This window comes from Rhinoderma darwinii, chromosome 11 (assembly GCF_050947455.1).
Source record: "Rhinoderma darwinii isolate aRhiDar2 chromosome 11, aRhiDar2.hap1, whole genome shotgun sequence".
NCBI lineage: Eukaryota > Metazoa > Chordata > Amphibia > Anura > Rhinodermatidae > Rhinoderma > Rhinoderma darwinii.
The window spans coordinates 32655783-32683505 of NC_134697.1; the positions used below are offsets into that span (position 1 = coordinate 32655783).

Genomic DNA, 27723 nt, shown 5'->3' on the forward strand with positions numbered 1-27723 from the left:
TCGAGATGTCTGCACATACGCCGGTCCTGCTCCACTATGACCACCAGGGTGCGCTCACGAGCTCAGTCCAGACTTAAAAAGCCAAAGCGCACAAATCCCCCTTTTTCTCATATTAAATTACAGAGATTATATATATCAATAGGGCCACAACTTAATAATATAATGCCATCAGCAATGTCAGGTTTGGGTATAGGGTCCCACCAGTGCATTGACAAGTCCTGTACATCGTCATCCTCTTCTGTCTTCTGCTTTTCACTGACTGTTCTCCTTAGGGTAACACACATAATTGTGGAGTCAGACTCTACGGTGGTGTCCAGTGGGGGATTTATTATGACCCTCCTCCTGGTCACTTACTTATTAAAACACATGGATGCTGCTGACAGGTTCACTCAGGTCTTTGGCCTTTGCTTTACTTTGACAATTGCTGATGTCATCAGGACTTGGTTTGGTCCTCCTCATCTGTCAGTCAACGTCTCTTGTTATTGTACATCACCGGGCTGTACTGTGAGCCTGGGATGAGTTCCCACGTAGACGACATAGCGGAGTTTTATTGTGACTGCCACAGAACTCTCCGCATCGAAATTGTCTTCCTCCGGTAAGTTGCTTGTCTGCGCGGCTGCTTAGAATTGTGACACTGCATTCAGTTCATGACAAGCACATTGTGTTGGCTCAGACTGCACCTGCCGCATCTCAGTGATGGAGTTCATCATGTTAAAAGTCTTTTAGTTCATGTTTACTGGCACTTGCTGAGGACCCAACATTTGTCAATTGTTAAAATAAATGCTAATCTGGTGATAACATTTACATAATATAAAAGTTGTTCTAAGTACTTATCAATAACAATGTCAGGCCCTTAAACTAAATCAAACACCTTTATATAAGAAAAACTTTTCTGTCCCAATGGACAGGGCACCTAGAAAATGTGTAGTTACTGGGTACATTTTATTTGCACTTGGTTTTACACTTTTCAGCAGGATTTGTACCTTGATCTGAGCGGATTACCTGTAACAGCTCCTACCCACAAAAATATACACAGATATCATATGTTTATCTGACAAGTGTCTCATACCAATTTTTTCTTCCTCTGACTTGTATTGCCTGGGAAGGCCTCTCAAGGTCTGTTCTCTTCGTGGGAGGTGGGTATGATAAAGTTGGCACCGGTCTGCCAGGACTGTTCTGTAGGCAAATCAAACAGCTCTAACAGAATTTCGCAGCAACAGCTGTAAAACCTTGGACATACCAATTAGATCTTACCAAATCGATCCTTTCGGTCTTGGGGGCATATGTGAGGTCACACACCATCAATGCAAGTGCCATCAAGAGTACATTGGGTGTTACTGGTTTACCTTCCTTTATCCATCCACATTCTGTTAGAATTTGGTTTTCACGCCTTTCGCTCCCAGTTGGACACTTCCTGTGGAGAACCATCTTAATCATTACATAATAATTAATTGATCTTAATCAAATTATTCAGTTGTAGAAAAACATTAACAAATAACATCTTCACATTAACCCCTTCCCGACATATGACATACAGTTACGTTATAGCCAGGTAGGGGAAGTATGGAACGGGCTCATGGAGTGACCCCGCTTCATACGATGCTGGTGTCGGCTGTATGTTACAGCCGACACTTCAGAATAATGAGCGGCATCGCGCTCGAGCGTGATCCTGCTCGTTTAACTAGTTAAATGCCGCGCTCAATACCGACCGCAGCATTTAAATCGTAAGAAAGAGGGGGTCGACCCCCTCTAACAGCTGATCGCTCCCCCCGCAACGCAATCGCGGGGGGGCGATGGTTGCTATGGCTGCTTGGGGGCCTAATGAAGACCCCCAGGTCTGCCATCTTTGTACACCTATTAAGCCCTGCCTCCGGCAGAGCTTAATAGATGCCTGTCAGAATCACGATATACTGCAATACATTAGTATTGCAGTATATCATGCAAGCGATCTAATGATCGCTGGTTGAAGTCCCCTAGGGGGACTTATAAAAAAAGTACAAATTAGTTAAAGTTTTTTTTGTATAAAAAAAAATATATACAGTGAAGGAAATAAGTATTTGATCCCTTGCTGATTTTGTAAGTTTGCCCACTGTCAAAGACATGAACAGTCTAGAATTTTTAGGCTAGGTTAATTTTACCAGTGAGAGATAGATTATATTTAAAAAAAAACAGAAAATCACATAGTCAAAATGATATATATTTATTTGCATTGTGCACAGAGAAATAAGTATTTGATCCCCTACCAACCATTAAGAGTTCAGCCTCCTCCAGACCAGTTACACGCTCCAAATCAACTTGGTGCCTGCATTAAAGACAGGTGTCTTACATGGTCACCTGTATAAAAGACTCCTGTCCACAGACTCAATTAATCAGTCTGACTCTAACCTCTACAACGTGGGCAAGACCAAAGAGCTTTCTAAGGAGGTCAGGGACAAGATCATAGACCAGCACAAGGCTGGAATGGGCTACAAAACCATAAGTAAGACGCTGGGTGAGAAGGAGACAACTGTTGGTGCAATAGTAAGAAAATGGAAGACATACAAAATGACTGTCAATCGACATCGATCTGGGGCTCCATGCAAAATCTCACCTCGTGGGGTATCCTTGATCCTGAGGAAGGTGAGAGCTCAGCCGAAAACTACACGGGGGGAACTTGTTAATGATCTCAAGGCAGCTGGGACCACAGTCACCAAGAAAACCATTGGTAACACATTACGCCATAATGGATTAAAATCCTGCAGTGCCCGCAAGGTCCCCCTGCTCAAGAAGGCACATGTACAGGCCCATCTGAAGTTTTCAAATGAACATCTGGATGATTCTGAGAGTGATTGGGAGAAGGTGCTGTGGTCAGATGAGACTAAAATTGAGCTCTTTGGCATTAACTCAACTCGCCGTGTTTGGAGAAAGAGAAATGCTGCCTATGACCCAAAGAACACCGTCCCCACTGTCAAGCATGGAGGTGGAAACATTATGTTTTGGGGGTGTTTCTCTGATAAGGGCACAGGACTACTTCACCGCATCAATGGGAGAATGGATGGAGCCATGTACCGTCAAATCCTGAGTGACAACCTCCTTCCCTTCACCAGGACATTAAAATTGGCTCGTGGCTGGGTCTTCCAGCACGACAATGACCCGAAACATACAGCCAAGGCAACAAAGGAGTGGCTCAAAAAGAAGCACATTAAGGTCATGGAGTGGCCTAGCCAGTCTCCAGACCTTAATCCCATCGAAAACTTATGGAGGGAGCTGAAGATCCGAGTTGCCAAGCGACAGCCTCGAAATCTTAATGATTTACAGATGATCTGCAAAGAGGAGTGGGCCAAAATTCCATCTAACATGTGTGCAAACCTCATCATCAACTACAAAAAATGTCTGACTGCTGTGCTTGCCAACAAGGGTTTTGCCACCAAGTATTAAGTCTTGTTTGCCAAAGGGATCAAATACTTATTTCTCTGAGCACAATGCAAATAAATATATATAATTTTGACAATGTGATTTTTCTGTTTGTTTTTTTATATAATCTATCTCTCACTTGTACAATTAACCTAGCCTAAAAATTCTAGACTGTTCATGTCTTTGACAGTGGGCAAATTTACAAAATCAGCAAGGGATCAAATACTTATTTCCTTCACTGCATATTAAAAGTTCCCAAAAAAACCCTTTTATCATTTTCCCCCTAGAGCATAGTAAAAAATTAATTAAATAAACATAATTGGTATCGCCGCGTCCGTAAAAGTCTGAACTATTACAATATATAATTAACCTGCACGGTGTACGCCGTAAAAAAATATTGTAAACGCCAGAATGTCTATTTTTTTGTCACCTAATCTCCCACAAAAAATGAAATAAAAGGTGATCAAACCGTTGAATTTACACCAAAATGGTATTATTACAAACTACAGCTCATCCCACAAAAAATAAGCCCTCAAACCACTTAATCGACTGAAAAATAAAAAAGTTATGGCTCTCGGAATTTGGCGACACAAAATAAATTTTCTTTTTTACACTTAGGTTTTTACTTGTAAACAGGAATTTCAGGGCCCCATACAGCTAAATTTTCTGGGCCCCCCTTTTACTGCTCGCGGGAAAAAGACGTCGACACCTCCCATTGAAATCAATGATAGGCATTTTCGGGCCATTTTTGACAAGTTTTGCGACGCGGTTTCCGTGTCAAAAAACTCGTCAAAATACTCAGTGTGAACATAGCCTTACACGTATAAATTCCCTGCGAGTGATGCAGCACCCCAGCCTACTGTATAATGACATTCTGCAGCTTTCTGTCTTCCTGCTTCAGTTCCTCATGATTTTCAAGATCTCTGCCTGCTGTCTGTGAATGAGAACATTAAAACCAGTCCAAGCTTATTACTTTCACAGCTGATGGTCTTGTTACAATGTATCAGTGTAGATAAGAGCCATCTGCCTGGAGTCCAGCACAGGAGAGGGGTTTGTGCTGTTGCTGCGTTTAGCTCACAGATGATTGACTGATACATTGTAACAAACTTTCTTATATACAACTTTAACGCCATACAGCCCCCTCTGTAAATAACGCCATACAGACCCCCTGTAGATGACGCCATACAGACCCCTCTGTAGATAATGCCATATAGCCCCCCTGTAGATAACGCCATATAGCCCCCTTTGTAGATAACGCCATACAGCCCCCTCTGTAGATATCTATGGGGGGGGGGTGTATGGCGTTATCTAGAGGGGGGGTGTATTGCGTTAGCTACAGGGGGGCTGCATAGCGTTACCCACAGGGGGGGCTGTATAGCGTTACCTACAGGGGGGGGCTGTATAGCGTTATCTACAAAGGGGGCTGTATGGCGTTATCTACAGGGGGCACTCTGTATGGCATTCTCTACAGTGGGGGCTGTATGGTGTTATCTACAGAGGGGGCTGTATGGCGCTAACGCTACATACAGCCCCCCCTGTAGGTAACGCTACATACCGCCCCCCTGTAGGTAACGCTATACAGCCCCCCCTGTAGGTAACGCTATACAGCCCCCCCTGTAGGTTCTGCTATGCAGCCCCCCTGTAGGTAACGCTATGCATCTCCCCTGTAGGTAACGCCATGCAGCCCCAACCCCCACAAAAAAATCTGACCTACAGTGTGTCCTACAAAAGACATGTATCCCCTATCCACAGGATAGGGGATACATGTGTGATCGCTGGCAGCGATAGGGAGAACGAGGGACTGAAAGTACCCTGAAGTTCTCCATGACTAACCTCTGATTTCCGGCGTCTGCGCAGCTCAATAAAAATGAAAAGAGCGCTGGTCACGCATGCGCACAAGCGCGACCGGCGCTCCATTCATTTCTACGGAGCTGCCGACACAGACCCCGGAAGTCCGAGGTTTGTGATGAGAACTTCAGGGGACTCTCAGTCCCCCGTTCTCCCTATCAATGCCAGCGATCACACATGTATCCCCTATCCTGTGGATAGGGGATACATGTGTTTTGTTTAATGGCAGAGCGGGGAGATACCTCCCTGCTCTGCCATAGTGTTCAGTGGTGTCGCGCTGTAGCAGCCATAGCGGCTGCTAGCGGAGCCTCCGGCCATGGCCACTGGCCGGGCCCCTTACAGAAGTACTCCTAATACCCCCTGATGGCGGCCCTGCTTGTAAAAGTAATAAAATATAGAAAAAACTATATATATTTGGTATCACCGTAATCGTATTGACCCACAGAATAAAGTTAACATGTTGTTTTAATTGCACAGTGTATTCCGTAAAAACGGCATGCAAAAAACCATGGAGGAATTGCTGTTTTTTTCATTATGTACCCCACAAATAATTTTTTCCCCGTTTCGTAGTAAATTATACGGCAAAATAAATGGTGCTACGAAAAAGTACAACTCGTCCCGCAAAAATCAAGCCCTCAAAGTACTATATTGATGGAAAAATAAAGACATTATGGCTTTTGGAAGGTGGGGAGGAAAGAACGATAATTAAAGGGAACCTGTCACCAGCATTTCACCTATTGAACTTTACTTATCCCTCACTGGCCGCTGCTATCAAAAGTTCATTGCCGTTATCCCCTCTCCTAAACTCCTCCTCCGACTGTAAATAACGGTCTGCAAACATTTTGCGGCTTTTATTGTAATAATACGGTGTCCCATCGTACGCACACAACAGATGAGGACATCAATGCACAAGCGCAGGATTTTGTGTGCTGGGGGAAGGCGAGGAGCTGTCAATCAGAAGTAAGGAGGCGGGGAGAACTCGGAAAGACTTGAGGAATGAAGATATGACTCTTTTCAAAAGAAGATTTGACTCTTTTATGCTCATTAGCATACGTTGTGGGAACACTAAAAAGCTGAATACTAAAGCTACAGAGCCAAGTAAGTAGACAATTATAGGTTATATAGAAATGATTTTTCACCCACTACCACCTGGTATTGCTGGTTTAATAGGTGAAATTCTGGTGACAGCTTCCCTTTAAAATCTGAAAGTTGTTTACGACGGTAAGGGGTTAAACATTCACATTGAGCAGTAACTAGCAGTGATACTTGCAAACTGATTCTTTTTCTATATATATACTTCACAGAATTTTCTGCTCTAAAATTTTCCTTTCACAACAAAAAATGTTTTCAAATGGGAATATACCGCTGCTGTACCTTTTATCTGACACATGCCTCCAATACTCCAATGCTAAGACACGTTGGTCTAGAACTTTACATAAAACGTAACCTCCGTATTTAATATTCCCACAACACTTCTTGAATACCATTATTAAACAAACTTAGGCCTCATTTACACGAGCGTGTGCATTTTGCGCACGCCAAAAAACGCAGCCTTTTGCGTGCGCAAAAGGCACTTGACAGCTCCGTGTGTCATCAGTGTATGATGCGCGGCTGCGTGATTTTCGCGCAGCCACCATCATAGTGATGAGGCTAGTCGACGTCAGTCACTGTCCAGGGTGCTGAAAGAGTTAACTGATCGGCAGTAACTCTTTCAACACTCTCGACAGTGAATTCCGATAACAATATACAGCAACCTGTGAATAAAAAAAAGACGTTCATACTTACCAAGAACTTCCTGCTTCCTCCCGGCCGTTGCCTTGGTGACGCGTCCCTCTCTTGACATCCGGCCCCACCTCCCTGGATGACGCGGCAGTCCATGTGACCGCTGCAGCCTGTGCTTGGCCTGTGATTGGCTGGAGCTGTCACTTGGACTGAATTGTCATCCCGGGAGGTCAGACTGGAGGAAGAAGCCGGGAGTTATCGGTAAGTCAGAACTTCTTTTTTTTTTTTACAGGTTCATGTATATTGTGATCGGAAGTCACTGTCCAGGGTGCTGAACCAGTTTAACTCTTTCAGCACCCTGAACAGTGACTGTCTCCTGACGTCGCGTACCGGAAATTTTTTTGCCGGGTTCGGTCAAAACGAGTTCGGCCGAACCCGGTGAAGTTCGGTTCGCTCATCTCTAAATTCTGACACTCCGTTTGGATGTTTGTAAACAGAAAAGCACGTGGTGCTTTTCTGTTTACATTCAGAGTTTGACAGCTCTTGCGCGAATCACGCAGTTCACACGGAAGTGCTTCCGTGCGACCTTCGTGGTTTTCACGCACCCATTGACTTCAATGCGTGCGTGATGCGCGAAAAACGCAGAAATGTAGAACATGTCGTGAGTTTTTTTCAGCGCACTCACGCTGAGCAAAATTCACGGACTGTCTGCATGCCCCCATATACTTGTATAGGTCCGTGCGACCCGTGTGAAAAGCACGCGCGTCGCACGGACGTATATCACGTTCGCGTAAAGGAGGCCTAACTTTGGGATAACATCTGGAGAACTGCTGATATCTTATCATTGTACAAACACCAGTTCAATACTTGGGATAAAAACTATTCCCCTGTCACTACACACTACTTCTGCAGTGGGGAAGGTACTGGCCAGGCTTCAGGCCACCCTGAGAACAGGTCTACACATTCGAGAACCTTTTCATACACACCTACCTCGCGTAGTTGTATGTTCTGCAGTTGCTGAAACGGGTAATCTGGCCGGGGTGCACTTTCATACGTACCTTTGCTGTTTTACCTATGTCATGCCTTGCGCACATCATGCAGGCTGCTACAAACCTAGTGGTGACATTATTGAATCCAGGTAGAAGCACATTTTCTGTTACCTGGCTGCACATACTCTTGTTGTCAGGACTGTCTTCTCTCGCTCTCTCAATTGGCTTACCCGATGATCCAACAAAGGTCCTACTACCAATGGGCCCATAATTGTGGGCGATGCCTAAAGCGTACCTAGAGTCAGTGGTCGTCTTACCTCTTGCCAAGTTACAAGCCTCAGCGAGCACCTCCAGCTCCACTTCTTGAGATAAACAAGAAGGTGAGAGTGGTTTCTGAATGATTTACCCCGTGCATCGTATCCTGTCTTGTACATACTATATATGATGAAATATTTCTACATTACAAATTTACAATGGAAACCCATGTCGCATATAGATAGACTATTTCAAAACGGTGTTTTATTTTTCCACATGCATTTGATAATCCAGAACACTTGTAAATCCCACCCCCATCAGGTCCTTTGAATACCTTATTAATTCAAATACAAACAAATTATTTTACTAAAATCTGGCATAAAATTAACAATGTTCAGACAATTTTCACCTCCTTCCCATCTAAATCTGTAAAGACTCATCTGTGAGTGACGTCACCTCGGCTCCTGTACAGATTTGCTGGAGGGGGATGGTCTCTTACACAATACCTCATATTGGGTGGTGACTACAGCACAGCATACCCAGTGCCATTTTTACCGTTCTGGAAGGATCTGGACCCATCTACACAGAAAACCTCAAAATCTGGGTTACTCTCTTACACATTTAATCTGCATTACTCATTGGGGTCTCATACACATTTTGTAGATCTCCTAGAACCAAATTCATTAATTCAAAACAAAACAAAATACAAAACAAAATAAAATTGTACCTGATCAGTCTGATCAAGATTGAAATGTATGTAGGGTGTGCCACAAACCCACTAATGTTTATATGCTAAGCACCTAATGTTATGTTATGTAATGCAACTGTATTTGTATTAGAAGAAAAAATTATTTTCCATAGAGCACTATATATTTTGTACAGACGGGACTCTGTGAAGGCACATTAGCATCAGAGGTCAGTTGTGGCGTGTGGCCCCTTTAAAAAAAATGGGAGGAGCCTAGTCTTTAACCCCTTCCCTCCACAGCCATTTTTCGGATTTTCCCTTTTGTTTTTTTCCTCCCCACCTTCCAAAAGCCATAACTCTTTTATTTTTCAATATGGCCGTATGAGTGCTTGTTTTTTGCGGGACGAGTTGTAGATTTTCACAGCACCATTTTTTATACCATATAATGTAGTGGGAAACGAGAAAAAAAGTATATGTGGGGTGGAATAGGAAAAAAAAACAGCGATTCCTCAACATTTTGGGTGGTTTTGTTTTTACGGCGTTCCCCGTACAGTAAAAACGGCATGTTAACTTTATTTTTCGGGTCAATATGATTACAGCGATATCAAATTTATATAGTTTTCTTTATGCTTTACTACTTTTACAAGGAAAAAACTGGTTGTTAAAAATAAAATTTGAGTTTTGTCGCCACATTCTGAGAGCCATAACGTTTTTATTTTTCTGTCGATTTAGCCGTGTGAGGGCTTATTTTTTGCGGGGCGAGCTGCAGTTTATATTGGTATAATTTTGGGGTACATGAGACTTTTGATCACTTTTTATTTCATTTTTTGTGGGAGAAGAAGGGCAAATCTGATGTTTTTTATTTTTTACGGCGTTCACCGTGCGGAATAAATAATGATATATTGTAATAGTTCAGACTTTAACGGACGTGTCGATACCAGTTATGTTAGCTTTTTATTTTTTTACATTGTGCTTGAGGCAAAATGGGAAAAGACCAGCAAAATGGGAAAAGACCAGCGATTGTTAGATCGTTTGCGCGATATACTGCAATACTAATGTATTGCAATATACGCGATTCTGACAGTCTCCTATGAAGCCCTGCTAACACACAGCCGACACACTTGCTCTATGGAGCGGTCTCAGCCTGTGAGCCCTCTCCATATTCCCTCACACGGCGTGTGCCGTATATACACGGCGGATGTCGGGAAGGGGTTAAAAAAATTATTTATTTATTTTTTTTTATATATTTTTTTTTTTATAATGACAGTTGGTGAGTGATGGAGGAGACAGACAGAAAGAGTGATGCGTGTGGGGTAAGCGGGAGGAGAAAGAAGTCAGTACAAAGTGGGTGGATTTGCCGAGCGGGGTGTGAGCCACTGTTGGATAGCTGGGCAGGGCGAGACCTGCCACTTGAGATTGCCAGGCAGGGCGCAAGCTACCAAGTGACTGATCCACCAAAAAGACTTTATCTTGCTGGGCTGAACTGCGTATCTCTAGTGCAGCATTTCACATGAGAACAAAGATCCCCTGCACCACAAGTTTTAGTTGAGACTGAACCATTAGCCAACACGATGTCCCGTTCCCACCAGTTACATCTGAAACTGTCAAGTGTAAAGCCCATTTATTAGTGAAACCGTCAAGATTATGTACCAAATATTGTAACCATGAAGATTGTGCCTCTGCTGGAGTAAAGTTCTGTTCAGCATCTTATAACTGTGTCGTCTGAAATTCTTGCTGTGCAATTTCCTCTGCGGAACAGTAACCATCCTATACCCCCTCCCATCTGTTTACAAAATGTAACATTAGGTGCTGAACATATATACGTAAGTGGGTTCAGGGCACACCCTACATATAAGTCCTCTAGTGACTGATGTTGATTTTTGACTGATGTTAACCTGCAGTCCTTTGGAATCCACCAAGAACATATCCAAAAATCATATAAAACTGGTGATCGGCTCACAGGCATCCTTTGACATGTCCAATTCTGGTCGATATAATATTTATGATTTTTACAATATTATGATTTTTTTTAATAAAAGAAGCACTTTTTTTTCCCATAAATCATAAACTCGTGGTATTATTAATAAATTACATCCTTTCCATGATTTTGGCTTTCCTTACAATTACCATTAGTTACTGAATTTCTGTGCTCTTTTAGACCTGCTGACACCACTTCACACCACCCCTCCATGCCTACAGTTGCCAAGATTCCCCTGTCACACTCACACACACCGCAGAGATGGATCGCAGTGACGTTAGGATAGGAGTGTGAAGAAGAGGAGTCATTTTGCAGAGACTGCGGTGTTCACTGAGGCAAGCAGAATTGTAGTCAGCAGAAAGTGGGTCATGCTGTGAGATGGTGACCCCTTGCTAGAGCAGAAAGACCAGTAAAGCGCAGGGGATCACCATCACATCACATGACCTAACCTAACAGGAGGAATCTATGCTTTTTTTACCAAAAAAGTTATAGAATAAAAAGGTAAAAGTAGCGGCATTACACATATTTTCTGAATAACTGTCTATGACGATAATAAAAAATATTACCAGAGTGCTTTTTTAACAAAAGTCCATACCATTGTTAATGCTGGCTAATATTATTGAATATGTGTATGTGCTATCTAACAAGTTGAAGAGCATTGAATATATACTGTATTAGTATTTGCGAGATATATACTAGCAATACTTTTGGACGTTCTGTTTGTAGCTTACACCCTCTTTTAGTGTTTTTAATTGTCTTTATGTGTATGTGTTTTTATGAGGTGATAGTGGTTGACCTAAGTATGACTATTTGATATAATACATGATGATTATGTTCCTGATACATGATTTATATGTTTGCCTTATTATGTTTCTGACAGGTGTGTAGCAGTTGCACCCGAGCCCTGGAGCCTGAGAGAACCCAAAATCACGTCAGCTGCATAAGAAGACACCAGTATTATAAATAATATATGGTACGGGGGGCCCTGTTATAGATTTTGCTTTGGGTCCCAGCAGCTTCATATTACGCTTCTGGTTTCTGATACATGGCTTATGTGTTTTCTTTAGGCTATTATAGGTTATTTATTCAGTTTGTTGCCCGGGTTTCCTTGGGTTTACTATTTAATTGATTAGGGTGTCCTCTATTTATAGGTTTAAATGGTCTAATAGATTGCCTGTCAGTTTATGACTGGTGGCCAATAATGCTTTGTAATGCTAAGTATTCCAAAGTATTATATATATTTAAACAACTGATCCTCTAAAAAAACGATGTGAAAAAGATTTGTAAAAAAATTTAAATAACGCCTTTTTTTAATAAAAATATTTTATTGTTCATAAATAGTACACGCTTAAAAATACATATCATTTATACCACATGGCACGTGGTGCGAAAAAAAAAAATCCCTAAAATGATGCAAATGAAGGCCCAAAGTATTCCAGCCCTTAAGGGATTTATCATGTATAGTTATCTACATTTTCAGTTTTAAAATCCTGTTCGCCTTCTACAGAAGATATTGTATTTAGATTCAATATACCTGTTTAAATAGTTTCTTTGGTTTAAATATATTATTTTTTATTAATTGTCTTAAGTTTTCTCAAACCCTTTTTGACTTCTTCATTTTTTAGACTGTAAATAAAAGGATTTAACATTGGAACCAATGCAGCATATACAAGAGAAAAGCACTTGTCAATTTTTAAAGAATAAGTTGATGTGGGTCTCATGTGCAGACACATTATTGTTCCATAAAACATAATGACGCAAGTTAGATGTGAAGAGCAAGTAGAAAAAGCTTTACCTCGACCTCCTGGGGATTTAATAGTAAGAATTTTCAAAATGATAAAAATATATGATAATAATGTAAAAATTAATGTAAGAATTCCCACAAGAGTCCCTACAGCATAGGTTAACATTTCCACACTATGAATATCACTACATGAGATCCTTAACAATGGTGAAATATCACAGTAGAAATGACTGAGTACATGAGAAGCACAAAAAGACATTCTTGATATGAGGGTGACATGTCCGACTGGACTCAAAAGTCCAACAGTCCATGCCATGATAGATAGTCCAGCAGTGTGCTTTAAACTCATTATAATAATATATTGGAAAGGGTAGCAGATTGCTAAATAGCGATCATACGCCATGGCTGCAAGAAGGAAAACCTCAGTGCAAACAAACAAAATAAAAAGATATAGCTGAGTTATACATTCCCCGAATGAGATTGTATTATACTTTATGAAGATCATAATTAAAAGCTTTGGTAGAATATTTGAGGTAGATGCAATGTCAATGACGGACAGGTTTAATAAGAAGATATACATCGGAGTGTGCAGACGAGAATCCTGCCAAATAACCAAAAATATGATACCGTTTCCACAAATGATTATAAAATAGATGATTAGGAATACTACTAAAAATATGTACTGCAGCATTGGGTCATGTGTTAAACCTTCAAATATAAAATCTGTTCGGTTTAATGACTCTTCTGATTTCATTCCTAGAAGAAAAATAATAGAATAAGATAAGGAAATGAAATCGAAATAAATCACATTAGATTTAATACTATTTATATATAAGTGCCAATGAGTCCTAGATCTATATTGAGTATGATGGACAATCTAAGAAGTCTTACTGTCCACCTCATGATGGTTTGGTTGATAACTAAGCGGAATAATTTACTGAAACATTATCAGTGTGCGGAAACATTGCCCATTGCTTCACACATCTAAAAGACTCTGAAATTTAAAAAAAAACTTTATAAGCCCACTTGGCACTTCATGGCGACCTTGTTCAGGTGGGTTCAAGGTGCCGGACGGCATTGCGATCAACGCCACGGGAACACAGCACCTGCAGTGGCAGTAGCCTAAGGCTGGGTTCACACGAGCATATTACGTCCATAATGGACGGAATGTATTTCGGCCGCAAGTCCCGGACCGAACACACTGCAGGGAGCCGGGCTCCTAGCATCACAGTTATGTACGATGCTCTGAGTCCCTGCCTCGCTGCAAGACAACTGTCCCGTACTGTAATCATGTTTTCAGTACGGGACAGTAGTTCCACATAGAGGCAGGGACTCCTAGCATTGTACATAACTATGATGCTAGGAGCCCGGCTCCCTGCAGTGTATTCGGTCCGGGACTTGCGGCCGAAATACGTTCCGTCCATTACGGACGTAATATGCTCGTGTGAATCCAGCCTAACAGTACCCCTGCTGCCAGGCCCCCTTGGCTCTAAGCTACGCCATTCCACAGACAAAGCACTAAAGCAACAGAGACCACATGACAGCGCTGCAACCATGTGAACAGATCAATATGTTAATCTCTCTATGTGGCCTCCAAAACAATCTGAAAGCAAATAGGAAGAAACCTATATGCAGTCCCCTGCAGTCTTTCGGCCAAATTAAAAGGAAAGCTAATAATGTTTGTAATATATAATATGTAATTTACCTCAATCATCTGTCAACAATGCAAATACCAGACTAGTTGACTGATATATAAGAAGCATCAAAATAGGGGGTGCGGAGGTAGTCAGTCCTGGTTTATGAACGGGCCCCAATTTCCCACTGCCACCTAAGAAATGTGACACCAGTATTATATATGGTAGGTGAGCGGCCCTGTTGCATATTTTGCATTGGGGCCCAATTACACGTTTGTGTTAGATAGCTGGCTGACAAAACAATGTTTCTTATTCCTTTGGTTCAGCAAGAGGGGATAATGCGTTATTTTTTTGGGCAAGCGCTGTCAATTTTGCTAATGTTTTCCACCATCCTTCTGAATATGAGTTTCATGTACCAAAATTCACTCAGGAAGCTGTCAACTAGCACCATTTTTGCAGAATAAGTGGAAAAGGTTCCAGCAAGGTATATAAAGATTAGTAACTGAAACATTGCAAACATTATTACTTTACAAATAATTGACATAAAATAAAACTATTTGACATTTTTTCTTTTTTTTCACATTTCTTTTTGGCTGCACTGACTACAATATATGCATTTAATATATGTATCTGTGCTAACACTGCAGAATAAAATATTTGATGGATTTTTTTTCTGAACTTTATATTACCAATCTAATATTTAAATCTAATGTTTAAATTAACCTATTATATCCCATTTGCATCTTCCATTTCGAAGGCCTCAGGCACATGATGGTATTATAATTCCGTAAAACCTCAATGTTGTACAAAGTCGCATTAAGGCGCCAAAAAAGTCTCTGAGGGATTACTGTGTCTTTGTGCCTTCATACTTCATATTAGATAGTTTGCTTCTCATAATGAATATCTAAAAAACATGGCACCATATGGCGCACCATGGGGCGGCACAGGTGTTGCCCATGGCTCCTTAGTTCTTAATATTAGTTTGTGTTATTCACAACTTTGTACTATACTAGAAATGCCTCCTTAAGTGCTATGTACACCTCACAGGAAACGCTGACACTGAACCTGTCAGGTCCGCGGGACTGACGGATTCATTGTAAAACGAGCGACACAGCTGTTCTGTATAGCGAATACAAAACAGCTATATCTCCAAAAGTAAAATGGCTTTTTAATAAAGACTAATAACAAAGTCACACTAACTGATCTATTTATTTTAGTTTATTTTTTTAAATGCCCTCAAAGGTGTACATAGCCTTTAACTACTTTTTTTTTCTTTTAAATTGTATTTATATGTAGCAATGTTTAATTTATATTATTGCATTGATAATTTTTCTCAAAAGGAAAGATATTACTTACCTGTCTTGTTTGCAACTATATGTAAATCAATGGCGTAGTCACTGCTAAGTATCAGAAGTCTCTGCAATGAGCTAATTTATAGTAAGTGTGTGAGAAGGTTTATTCTCTGGGGACTGTTCAAAGTATAAGCAAAACAAAAGTTAAAAAGGAAACAAATACGGAAACAAAAGAACACTAGTAAATGTTAGTCATGGTCAAGTTTTGAGTTTTCGGTTAGGAGCAATTAAGCCAAGGAAAGTCTAAAAACAAAAGTCAAAACTGTTATGTAGTAAAAATAATAGTAATAATTAAGGACCCATCATAGTACAGACTATACTAAAACCTCTCAAACAAAATAAAAAAAATTAGATACCAAAATTAAGTAGAATGAATTCTGATGGATTGTGTATTCAATCGGCAAAGTGTATTAAGTTATAATAAAAGCTCAATTCACACTGCACATGGTAATGTAAATATATATTTTTATTGCAGTCAATGGGAGATATATGCAACAGTATAGCCATATAGCTGCATATGTCTGTCTATACGTTTGGCGGGACCATTTGAAACAGTCCCACCGATTGTAAACGCTTTACACTGTATATTTTTGGTCTAATCCATAAATCCCACAGACACTGGCGATTCAAATAGAAATAACGTTTATTATACTGTACTAACAAGTACAATGCGAGACTGGGATACAAAAGGTTAAACTTTAAACCCCAACTCAAGTTTTAGCTGATGGCTTATCTGGGGCCATTTCCTTTTCCTATTATGCCTAAAATATGCAGATTTATTAAACCCATTAGATAAGTTAGATATATGTAACCAATTTTATATATATACAGATATAATAAAATATCAATGCAGGAAAATATTACATACATTTCATGTTTCAAGAACATGGTAGGGTCTTTGACGTTCTGTATGCTGGTGCTGTATTCACTTCATTTGCTGATGTATGGCACCATATTATGAAAGTATTCTGCCAGAGAAGCAATTAGTCCTGTAATACAGCATCTGATGGAACATGGCACATGTCACGGTTTATGAGTACAGTATGTGGACCCACTAGGCCGCAAAGCCATAGTGCGGAGGCAGCTGGCCAAACAACAGGGAACCCCAGCAATACACACAAGGGTACCTGGATAGTCCAGACAGTGGCCGCAGCTCTGGCACAGATGGAGGTGGGAGCAGCAGGTAAAGCAGGTAAAGCCAGAAGTGGCGCATGACAGCAGGAGCCGCAGGTTGCGCCAGACGTGGCGAATCACACTGGACGTGGCAGATGGCACAGGACGTGGCGGATGACACAGGACATGACAAACAACAGCAGGTGCAGTAGACACGACTCCAACTAGTAGGCACAGGAACAAGAACACAGCACGGGATACAGGAACATTTAACAGGGCACGTGTAACAATTAGAACAGGAAACACTAAGGGACCATTTGTAAGACAGACTTGGGATATACTAACTAAGCTCAGGCAAGGATCAGAAGGGATGGGGCCTTCCTATAGTCCGGGAAATCATGTGAGTTGATGATGATGATTGTCTTCATATGTGTGCGCTGGCCCTTTAAGAGCGGGCAAGAGCGTGCACGCGCACCCTACGGGACACAGCGGACTAGAGCGGAGGTGAACGCTGGCGTCTCCTAGGAAGGAGATGGGGACCAGCGCTCACAGATCCATGGCTGCGGGGGTCAGGAGGTGAGTATACCCGACGGCCCGCGGCCTTGGACGCTACAGTATCCCCCCTCTTACGCCCCATCTTCTTGGGACCAGAGCGAGAGAGGAATTTCTTAATGAGAGCAAGGGTATCGAGGTTCTCCTTTGGCTCCCAGGACCTCTCGCTTTTTGCTTCATGCGATCGACTGCCAGCGAAATAGAGGACCGGGTCTGTTGCCATATTTACAGAAAGTCCCAAAATGAGTCAGCAGCGGGTACCTGAGAAGTAGTAGACACTGGAAGAGGGACTCTAGGATTTTGACTGTACACAATGCAAAACGGAGTGGAAGTGGTGGACTCGCTTGTGTGGTTGTTGTACGAGAACTCGCCCATGGAAGAAGCTGTACCCAGTTATCATGCTGTAAGGAGATGAAGTGACGGAGATTATTCTCCATGATCTGGTTGATCCTCTTGACTTGCCCATTGGACTGGGGGGTGATAGGCTGAGGAAAAGTCCAATCTGACATCCAGGAGTTTACAGAGGACTCTCTAGAATTTCGAGGTAAACTGAACCCCCCGATCGGACACAATGTGAAGGGGCAAGCCATGCAAGCGGAAGATGTGCTAAGTGAAAAGACTCGCCAGTCGGGGAGCAGAAGGTAGGCCGGTCAGCGGGATAAAATGTGCCATCTTCGAGAACAGGTCCACCACCACCCAGACAGTGTTGCATCCTGCTGAGGGAGGAAGGTCAGTGACAAAGTCCATTGCAATGTGATGCCAGCGGGCATTGGGTACAGGCAGAGGATGAAGCAGGCCGTCAGGCTTGGAGTGAGTAACCATGTTAGAAGCACACACCGTGCAAGAAGAGACAAAGTCCGCAATATCCTTGGGTAGCGTGGGCCACCAGAAGTGAAGAGCAATCAGGTCTCGGGTTTTACGAACACCAGGGCGCCCAGCCAGTTTAGAACTGTGTCCCCATTGGAGAATTCTTCTCCTATCTGCCAACCGAACAAATTTCCCCCCGGAGGGATGTCTCTAACCTGCAAAGGATTGGCAGTGACAATGCAGGACAGGTCTCAAATGACCTGGACAGGCCATCGGCCCCCACATTTTTGTCTGCGGGATGGTAGTGGAGAACAAATTGGAAACGGGTGAAGAACAGCGACCACCTGGCTTCATAGGGATTTTGACGTTGAGCGGACTGAAGGTAGATGAGGTTCTTGTGGTCGGTGTAGATCAGGATGGGATGAGCTGCGCCCTCCAGCAGATGTCTCCACTCCTCCAGAGCCAATTTGATGGCCAGTAGCTCCCGATCCCCAATAGAGTAATTGCGCTCTGCAAAAGAAAAAAAGTCTCGAGTAGTAGCCACATACTACTGCCTTTCCTTTGGAGCTCTTCTGGAACAGAAGTGCACCTGCACCAACAGAAGAGGTGTCCACCTCCAAAGGAAACTGCAGAGATACGTCAGGATGATGGAGGATCGAGGCTGAAGTGAAGGCCTTTTTGAGACTAATAAATGTGGACTCTGCCTCTGGAGTCCACACCTTGGCGTTCACACCCTTCTTGGTAAGGGTGGAAATGGCAGATGTCAGTGATGAGAAGTTTGGGATAAGCTGCCGGTAGAAATTGGCGAATCCCCATTTTATGGACCTCAGGCCTTGAGGACGTGGCCACTCCAGGACAGCTCTCACTTTCTCAGAATCCATCTTGAGACCTTGATCCGAGATGATGTAGCCCAGGAAGGGCAGAGAACTCTTCTCAAAGATGCACTTCTCCAGCTTGGCGTATAAACGATTCTCCCTTAATCGTAGTAGAACTTGACGGAAATGCCTCCGATGAGTCATCGGATTCGGGGAGAAAATCAAAATATCATCGAGAAAAACCACAACACAGATATAGAGGAGATCTCGGAAGATATCATTAATGAATTCCTGGAAGACCGTGGGAGCGTTACACAGTCCAAATGGCATTACCAGGTATTCATAGTGCCCGTCTCGAGTGTTGAACGCCGTCTTCCACTCGTCCTCTTGACGGATTCGGATCAAATTATAAGCCCCACGCAAGTATAGTTTAGAAAAAATTCTAGCTCCTCGTATACGGTCAAACAGTTCAGATATAAGTGGCAATGGGTATTTGTTCTTGACTGTGATCTGGTTGAGACCATGGTAGTCAATGCAGGGTCGAAGAGATCTGTCTTTCTTTTTAACGAAGAAGAACCCAGCCCGGGCCGGGGAGGAAGACTTTCGTATGAAACCCCTCTCCAAATTCTCCTTGATATGGGCCGACATGGATAGACAAATGACAGAAAAATCAGCAAAGCGCACAATAGTGCATGAAACGGTGTATATATGAGTGTGTACTGGGTTCAAGTAATGCTAACCTTTTGCGGTTATGCTGGGAGCATAACATCCAGTAGAGCAGAATCCAGGATACCTCAAGGGTATAATGGTGATTAGGTTCGGTTGCAGCCTGAGACCCGGTTTGAGAGCTTGGCAGGAAGCCTCAATGCTGAAATGGAGTAGATAAAAAAGAAAGAACGGGTATTTCTCTGGCGCTGCCGATCGGAGTGTCATCCGTGATGAGAAAGATCCATTCGTCTCATGGATGAAGACAAGGTGAGTGATTGAAAGGTTTATTAGTACAAGTACACAGAACAACAGCAGACTGTTTCGAAACTGGACCGGTTTCTTCCCCAGGTAGCGTACAAATGAATAAGTGGGTGGGGTGTGGGTTAAATAACCGAGTTAAAGGTCGGTTAAAAGCTACCAGGTCAGGTATACAGGTCAGGTCTGGCAAACATGCATATACATACAGATACAAACAATTACAAACAATTAACGAAATTGTGTTTGTGGCGGTGTTTGAAAATTCCACTGGCGATTATTATGTTATAAATAATGATTAAAAAGATTTTATTATTTTGGTTAAAAGGTGCTTTCCTAAAAAATGTACGAAAGATTAATTAAAACATCTATAATAAAAGATCTATGATAAAAAAACACGTTATATTAATGGTTTAAAAAGGAGAAAATAGCTGTAATTTAAAGTCTCACTTGTTTAGCGTCAGCGGTTGCCATAGTGAAAACTCTCGGCATACAAATGTAGTATCATCCTGTTTTTCAATTATTGTTATACTAAAGACTGAATTCCATGGATAGAGACTCTGGCAAGGAGAGAGAATATACTCGTCCATGGGGGAGAGAGGCATTAGGAACCAGTTCCATGGGGCAGTCATAAGTCCGATGTGGAGGCAGCGTCTCAGCCTCCCTTTTGCTGAAGACATCTGCAAACTGAGCGAAATGGGGGGGCTGTCCCGCCAATGACTGAGGCAGAATCTGCAATAGACAACGACCGAGGCACTTGGAGCCCCATTGGAGAACCTCTTCAGAATTCCAGTCCAGGACTGGGGCATGCAGTCGAAGCCAAGGCAGGCCCAGCAGAACAGGATTGATGGCCTTGGGCAAAACAAGGAAATAAATTAATTCAGAATGAAGGACTCCAACCTGGAGCTTCCACGGCTTTGTTTTAAAAACGATGGAATCAGGCAGAGGCAGTCCATTCACTGAGGCAACAGCCAAAGATGTCTCCAGGGGAACTGTGGGCAACTGAAGATGATCCACTAGCTCCTTTTGGATGAAGTTTGTCGCAGACCCAGAGTCAAGATAGTCAGAAACCTGATGCGTCCTCTCGCCGGATACTAGGGTCACAGGAATAGTCAATTTGGAACAGAATGCTTTATTAGGTACCGTTGCACCTAGGGTTGTCTCTCCAGCCAAACCTAGGCAATGGGGTCTCTCTGGCTTCTGTGGACACAGACGCACAATATGGCCTCCGAGGCCGTAATACAGACAAAGTTCAGAAGTGCGTCTGCATTGTTTCTCCTGGGTAGACAATTTGACATGGTTCATCTGCATAGGATCCTCTGGTGAGATGACTGAGGAGGATAGTAAGGATTACTGGAAAGTAGAATCCAGACTAGGAAGTACTCTCTCCCAGAGAACCTCTTGGGAACGCTCCCGGATCCTCATGTCAACCCGGGTGGCAAGTAGGATAAGATCGTCCAGGGTAGATGGCAGATCGCGAGCAGCCAGCTCGTCCTTAATCCCTGAAGACAGTCCCTGCCAGAAGCCACCAAAGCCTCGTTGTTCCAGGTTAATTCAGCACGGAGAGGTCTCCCTAGTGTAGGGTCAGCAGAGATGCAGCAGCTGAAGAAACTCTCCCAGGTTCCTCAAAGATCGAGCGGAAGGTCCGTAAGAAGCACTGCAAGTCACGGGTCTCTGGTCCCTGATGTTCAAACAGAGGATTTGCCCATGCCATGGCTTTGCCAGTAAGGAGAGAGATGATGAAGGTGATCCTGACGTCATCTGAAGAGAAGGCCCTGGCATGTAGTCTGAAGTGGATCTGGCACAGATTCAAAAATCCCCTGCAGGTCCTCGGGTCTCCGTCATAGCGTGGAGGTAGCGGCAAGAAGCACAGGGGATCAGCACTGGTACAGACAGGAAGTGTAGCAGGAGGAACAGCAGGAATGGGTGCGGTGACGACTGTGGTTGGAGCAACCAGCCGATGGGCAATGGCGTTCACCGACAGGAGGAGTTGGTCTTGCCGTGACTGGAGGTCTTGCATCTCGGCCAGCATGGCTTGTATTGTCAAGGTCTCAGGTTGACCTGCGGGTCCATGGCGTACTCTCACGGTTTGTGGGTATGTGGACCCACTAGGCCGCACCGCCGTAGTGGGGAGGCAGCTGGCCAAACAACAGGGAACCCCAGCAATACAAAGTCCCGCACAAGGGTACCTGGATAGTCCAGACAGTGGCCGCAGCTCTGGCACAGATGGAGGTGGGAGCAGCAGGTAACGCCAGACGTGGCGGATGACAGCAGGTGCCACAGGTTGCGCCAGACGTGGCGAATAACACTGGATGTGGCAGATGGCACAGGACGTGGCGGATAACACAGGACATGGCAAACAACAGCAGCTGCAGTAGACACGACTCCAACTAGTAGGCACAGGAACAAGAACACAGCACGGGATACAGGAACAGGTAACAGGGCATGGGTAACAACTGGAACGGGAAACACTAAGGGACCATTTGCAAGACAGACTTGGGATATACTAACAATGCTCAAGCAAGGATCAGAAGGGCTGGGGCCTTCTTATAGTCCAGGAAATCATGTAAGTTGATGATGATGATTGTCTTCATGTGCGCGCGCTGGCCCTTTAAGAGCGGGCACGAGCGGACCGGAGCGGAAGTGAGCGCTGGTGTCTCACAGATCCATGGCTGCGGGCGTCAGGAGGTGAGCAGACCTTTTTACACATTATTTAGAAGTTTTTTACTTATGAGATATTTTTTCAGACCCGAGAGATTGATTTCATATATAAACTAACAAACAGATGCCAGAGGCAGAATAGCCCTATTTCCCAGCCACCATTAAAAATATTTAGTATTCTTTATTATGCTGTATTTAGCAAAAGGACTAACAGACACAACAGACATAAAAGGTTAAAATTGCAAATGTGTGGAGCGGGCTAATGAACTTAAGTAAGTACGGCAGAGTGCATGTGTATATAACGTCTATCAGACAAGGCGTGCAGCCTAAATACAGGGACCTCTGGGATCAGCAGAAGTCACCTAAGTATATAGGTATTATAAGTATGGCAGAGTGCACGTGTCCACAGCATCTGTCAGATAAGACATGCAGCCTAAATGCAGAGACCGCTGGTGTCAGCAGCAGTCATCTAAGTAAATAGATATTGAGCCCAAAGACCAAGCATGAGTTAAAATTATAAGAGTAGCCCCCCCCCCCCCGACATGTTTCGCCACAGATGCAGCGTCCTCAGGGGTTATCGGGGCTTAGCCAAACAGTGTGCGCCTGAATATAATAATACCACACACTGTAAAACACCACATATACACAGCCCCCTGTACATAGTGCCACACACAACCCCTGTAGATATTACACACCCCCATAGATAGCGCCACACACAGCCCCCTGTAGATATCACACATCCCCCCCGTAGAGAGCATTACACACAGCCCCTATTGTGAAGGATGATTTATTTGCTTATATTCTCTGTATGAAATTACATTGTGAATTATCAAGCAGGATGCCGAATTACTTAGATATGTATTATGTGAAAGTGATGATAATGTTTAAATGATTTAGTTTCGTGCAGCAGCCATCTTGTCTGGAGTTCCCATCTTGGTTCTTTTGTAGTGAATAGAAAAGTCATTGTTTCTTTAATACAAGTAATGTTGATTTCGTATGTTTTATCTTTGACCTTGGTTCCCATGTGAAGTTGGACAGGGAGGGTGGCAAGTATGCGTGAGGGAAGGTCTCCCCCATCTCCACGAGGACATTCTGTCCTAAAGAGATTAGACACCTGCAAAACCTGATGTATGAAGAATTATAATGATGTATCTGGGATGTATTTTATTGTATGCTTTTTACTGAATAACAAATATTGTTACATTGTCTCTGATTGGTTTACCTCAAGCCTACACCCCTTTCTGAATTTCAGTTTAACAGTTTGAGTTTGGTAATAAATCCTTCAGAGGAGCATTTTGAACATTTCAGCGTGTCTGTGTGTTTTCTTCTCCTCTCTCGATATATATCGGTGAAATATCCTAATTAGGATTCTGACTAATGGAGTCTGGCCTTGAGAGTCTGTTTGTACTCGTATAAATTTCAGTCTAATATATATTTTGAGCGATGGATTTCCACGACAGTAATGGTGCCGATTAAAACCCGGGAAGATTGCACGTCTGATAAGCTGTCACTGGAGAGGTCTGGCTTTGCATCTGTGAATTACAAAAAACCGCGGTAGGTAAGGAGCTTATTCTTACACCATTCACACATGTATTGCGTAAGCCTTGGAATCTAGCTGTCAGACGTCACTTCTTTATGGACGAGGCTCTTTAGTCAGAACGGGTTGAAAGATGGAGCCAAAAAGGTATGTTGAAGCTTTTTGTGGGATGAAGGATTGCAGGTGTGTACGTGATCTTAAACTGTTGATATGAAAGACATGAGAGAATTTTTGCCAGCAAATAAATAGTTAACCAGGAAAATTGTGAGAAGTGTAAAACCTCCGCCTTTGGAATGCAGTGACGTAGCGCATGGCAGAGAGAAGTCGTAACTCACATGTGAAGTATTTGAAATGAAAAGATTGTAGTCTGGACTGTGAGGAAAAAACAAAACTTGTGCTTGCTGCTTTGTTTTAGTGTCATTTGTTATTTAGTTGTCTAAAATTGTTGAGAATTAATAGTTGATCTGTTACCCGTTTGTCTGGGATTATAGTTGGGAGGTACTGACTGTTTGTAGGTGAGAGGAAAGTTGGATAGTTGTGAGTAATATCCTGTAGTACCACAGGGGCTTCAATGGTTAAGTCCTGATAATGTAGAATCCAGTGTAAGGAGAAGCAATTGTGTCTATATTGAATTTGCACTCAATACCATTACCCAGTGCAACAGGGAAAACTTTGAATACTGTATTAGAAAATCATTTATATTTTCCTGGCTCATTGCCAGCCAGTGATATTGTGTGTAAGGGTCCATAAACCAGTTGTATGCATTGCCAGACTGGCATAAGGTGGGAATCAGTACAGACTGATTTCTAGCACATGTGATAATCCGGCATATACACTTTGATGTAAAATAACATCCAAGTAATTAAGTCTGTAGTAGTATAACATCAGACCGCTGGATTGAATACCGTTGTAATATAACATCCTGTATTCAATGAATGACCCTGACACTTACCCCAGGTGCCACCTGTGTCGTAGTAGTAATTACAGTGAAGAACATTGGTATTGGATCAGACCCATAGCCCGTAAAGAAATTATCACCAACATAGATAACAGCCCCCTAAACTACAACCCACAGAGTGAACGGCTGAGCGGGGAGGATAATATATATATGTTACCAAATATAATTTGCATGTGAAACCATTGCAAAGATGCTAGAGGAAAGAGTTTGGGATATATGCTACATCACGGGCTGTATGAACTGAAAGACACACCCCGGCAGCAAGTGTTCTGCATAAGTGAAGTGTTACCAACTCCTGCTTGAATCAATGGAGGTTCATGAATGTCGATTGTGTTGAAGAATTTGCTCTTGTAATTGTTGATTGGCAGCATTTTGTCTGTTCTTGATGTTCAATACAGTGAGGGATCAGAGGATCCTACTGCTAGAATGTCTGGAGGAACGACTTTTGATATCGTATTGGTAAGACAGTCTAGGAGATAGATTGGTCTGAGATATCTGTCGGCAAACGTAGCATGGCCTGTTTGCCTGGAGGTGGGGGATTTACCGGAAATCACCCTACTGCTCTCCGACCATGGGGTCAGGAGGAAGTTGGACAAAGATGCTTTGGGGCACTGGTCCCGGCCAACATTAGAATGAGCAAAAGGAGCTGGGGCTTTAATTGTAAAGTATGTGAAAGCAAAATAACACACTGAAAAAAATAGTTGAAGAGGCTGGCAGCGGTAAGAAGGATGCTTGCATGTGATAAAGACAATGGTTTGTGGAAAGTTGAGAAAGGGAGTGGAGTGGCCAGGACAAGGCATAAGTTAAAAGGACAAAGCAGGTGATTACAGGTGGTTACAAGTAAGATGATGTGAGAAAGAACAATTTAAATACAGGTGTAGATTTTCATTGGAAGAGTGAAGAAAACGGAGCAGCCAGGTAACATTGCAGTGACTAATGTGGGTCAGAACGGGGGGAGTGTAATGTGAACAGATGTGATGAGACATCTGTGTGATGTGTAATGTAACATGTGTGATGTGATGAGACATCTGTGTGATGTGTGCAATGTAACATGTGTGATGTGATGAGACATCTGTGTGATGTGTGTAATGTAACATGTCTGAAGTTTGAAACTAATGGCCACAATAAAAGCAGAACTATATTGTATGTTTCCTATTTTTAACAGCAGTAATGTCTAAAAATGTTTATGTAATGTGTCTTATCTTGGCGCACGCGCAGTCGTCTGTAACTACACCAAGCGAGAAAAATATTACAGCCGGCTGGATCTGTTTGTAAAAAGATAAAAGCTATACTGCAGATTAATGTGTTATAATGTGATAAGATTTAATGTTGGAATGTTTTGATGTTGATTCAAATGTATTAAACTACAGATATTGTGAGACACGGTGTAAAGGATCTGCCAGGCACTGCTTCAGGGTTAACTCCCAGAATTAATCAGTCAACACCTGAGTGTACATCCCTGAGACAGACACCAGCTTCCTCCACTCAGGCTGGCAGGCTTAGGAGTGGGAGAGCCTATCGCAACCTGGCCAGACTCAGCTAGCTCCCGCCCTCGGTCTATTTAAGCCTGCTCTTCCTGTCCATCTGTGCTTGTGAATTCTTTCCCTGAGGTTTCCTGGCCCAGCTACAGCTCCTGCTACTTTTTGATCCTGCTCCATACAGACCCCGGCTTACCGACTACTCTTCTGCTTTTCGCTTTGTACCTCGCACTCTCCTGGCTTGACTCGGCTCGTTCACTACTCTGTTGCTCACGGTGTTTCCGCGAGCAACTGCCCATTTCCCTTGCTTGTGTTCCCTTGTTTGTTTGTCGTGTTTGTCATGCACTTACTGAGCGCAGGGACCGCCGCCCAGTTGTACCCCGTCGTCTAGGGCGGGTCGTTGCAAGTAGGCAGGGACAGAGTGGCGGGTAGATTAGGGCTCACTTGTCCGTTTCCCTACCCCCCCCACCTTTACAAATTCACAAGCCCCCTATACCTAGTCTACCCTGGTCCCTGACACCATTATGGAACCCCGTGAAACCCTGGCTCAGCAAATGCAGGGTCTCTCCCTACAGGTCCAGGCCCTGGCTCAGAGGGTCAACCAGCCTGATGCTACCTTGGTAGTTCCCCTCACCGCACCCCTTGAACCCCACCTCAAGTTGCCCGACCGGTTCTCAGGTGACCGGAGGGCTTTTCTCTCCTTTCGGGAGAGTTGTAAGCTTTACTTTCGCTTAAAGCCTCACTCCTCAGGTTCTGAGAGCCAGCGGGTGGGTATAATTATGTCCCGGCTCCAGGAAGGGCCCCAAGAGTGGGCCTTCTCCTTGGCTCCTGGCGCCCCTGAACTTTCCTCCGTTGATTGTTTCTTTTCTGCCCTCGGACTTATTTATGACGAGACTGACAGAACTGCCTTTGCCGAGAGTCAGCTGGTGACCTTACGTCAGGGTAAGAGACCTGTTGAGGAGTATTGCTCTGACTTTCGGAAGTGGTGCGTAGCTTCTCGGTGGAATGACCCTGCCTTAAGGTGCCAGTTTAGGTTGGGTCTGTCGAACGCCCTGAAAGACCTGCTAGTTAGTTATCCCTCTTCTGACTCCTTAGACCAGGTTATGGCTTTAGTGGTACGACTTGACCGACGTCTCAGGGAACGACAACGTGAACGTTTATGTGTTTTTTCCTCCGACTCCCCCATGATGCCTCCCGAAGTCCCGTTGCTTCGTTTCTCCCCTAAAGACTCAGAAATAC

The 27723-nt window shown here is 43.3% G+C and overlaps 1 protein-coding gene across 1 annotated transcript; it reads right to left on the minus strand.

The window, feature by feature from the left end:
• Positions 1 to 489: 489 nt before the first annotated feature.
• On the minus strand, positions 490 to 13692 carry LOC142662943 (olfactory receptor 5AR1-like). The gene is made up of 4 exons (XM_075841237.1): positions 13641 to 13692; positions 12439 to 13370; positions 7569 to 7657; positions 490 to 634 (listed from the first exon to the last, which is right to left on the minus strand). The coding sequence occupies exons 1-4, from the start codon at positions 13690 to 13692 to the stop codon at positions 490 to 492; spliced, it is 1218 nt and encodes a 405-aa protein (XP_075697352.1).
• Between the last annotated feature and the right edge of the window lie 14031 nt (positions 13693 to 27723).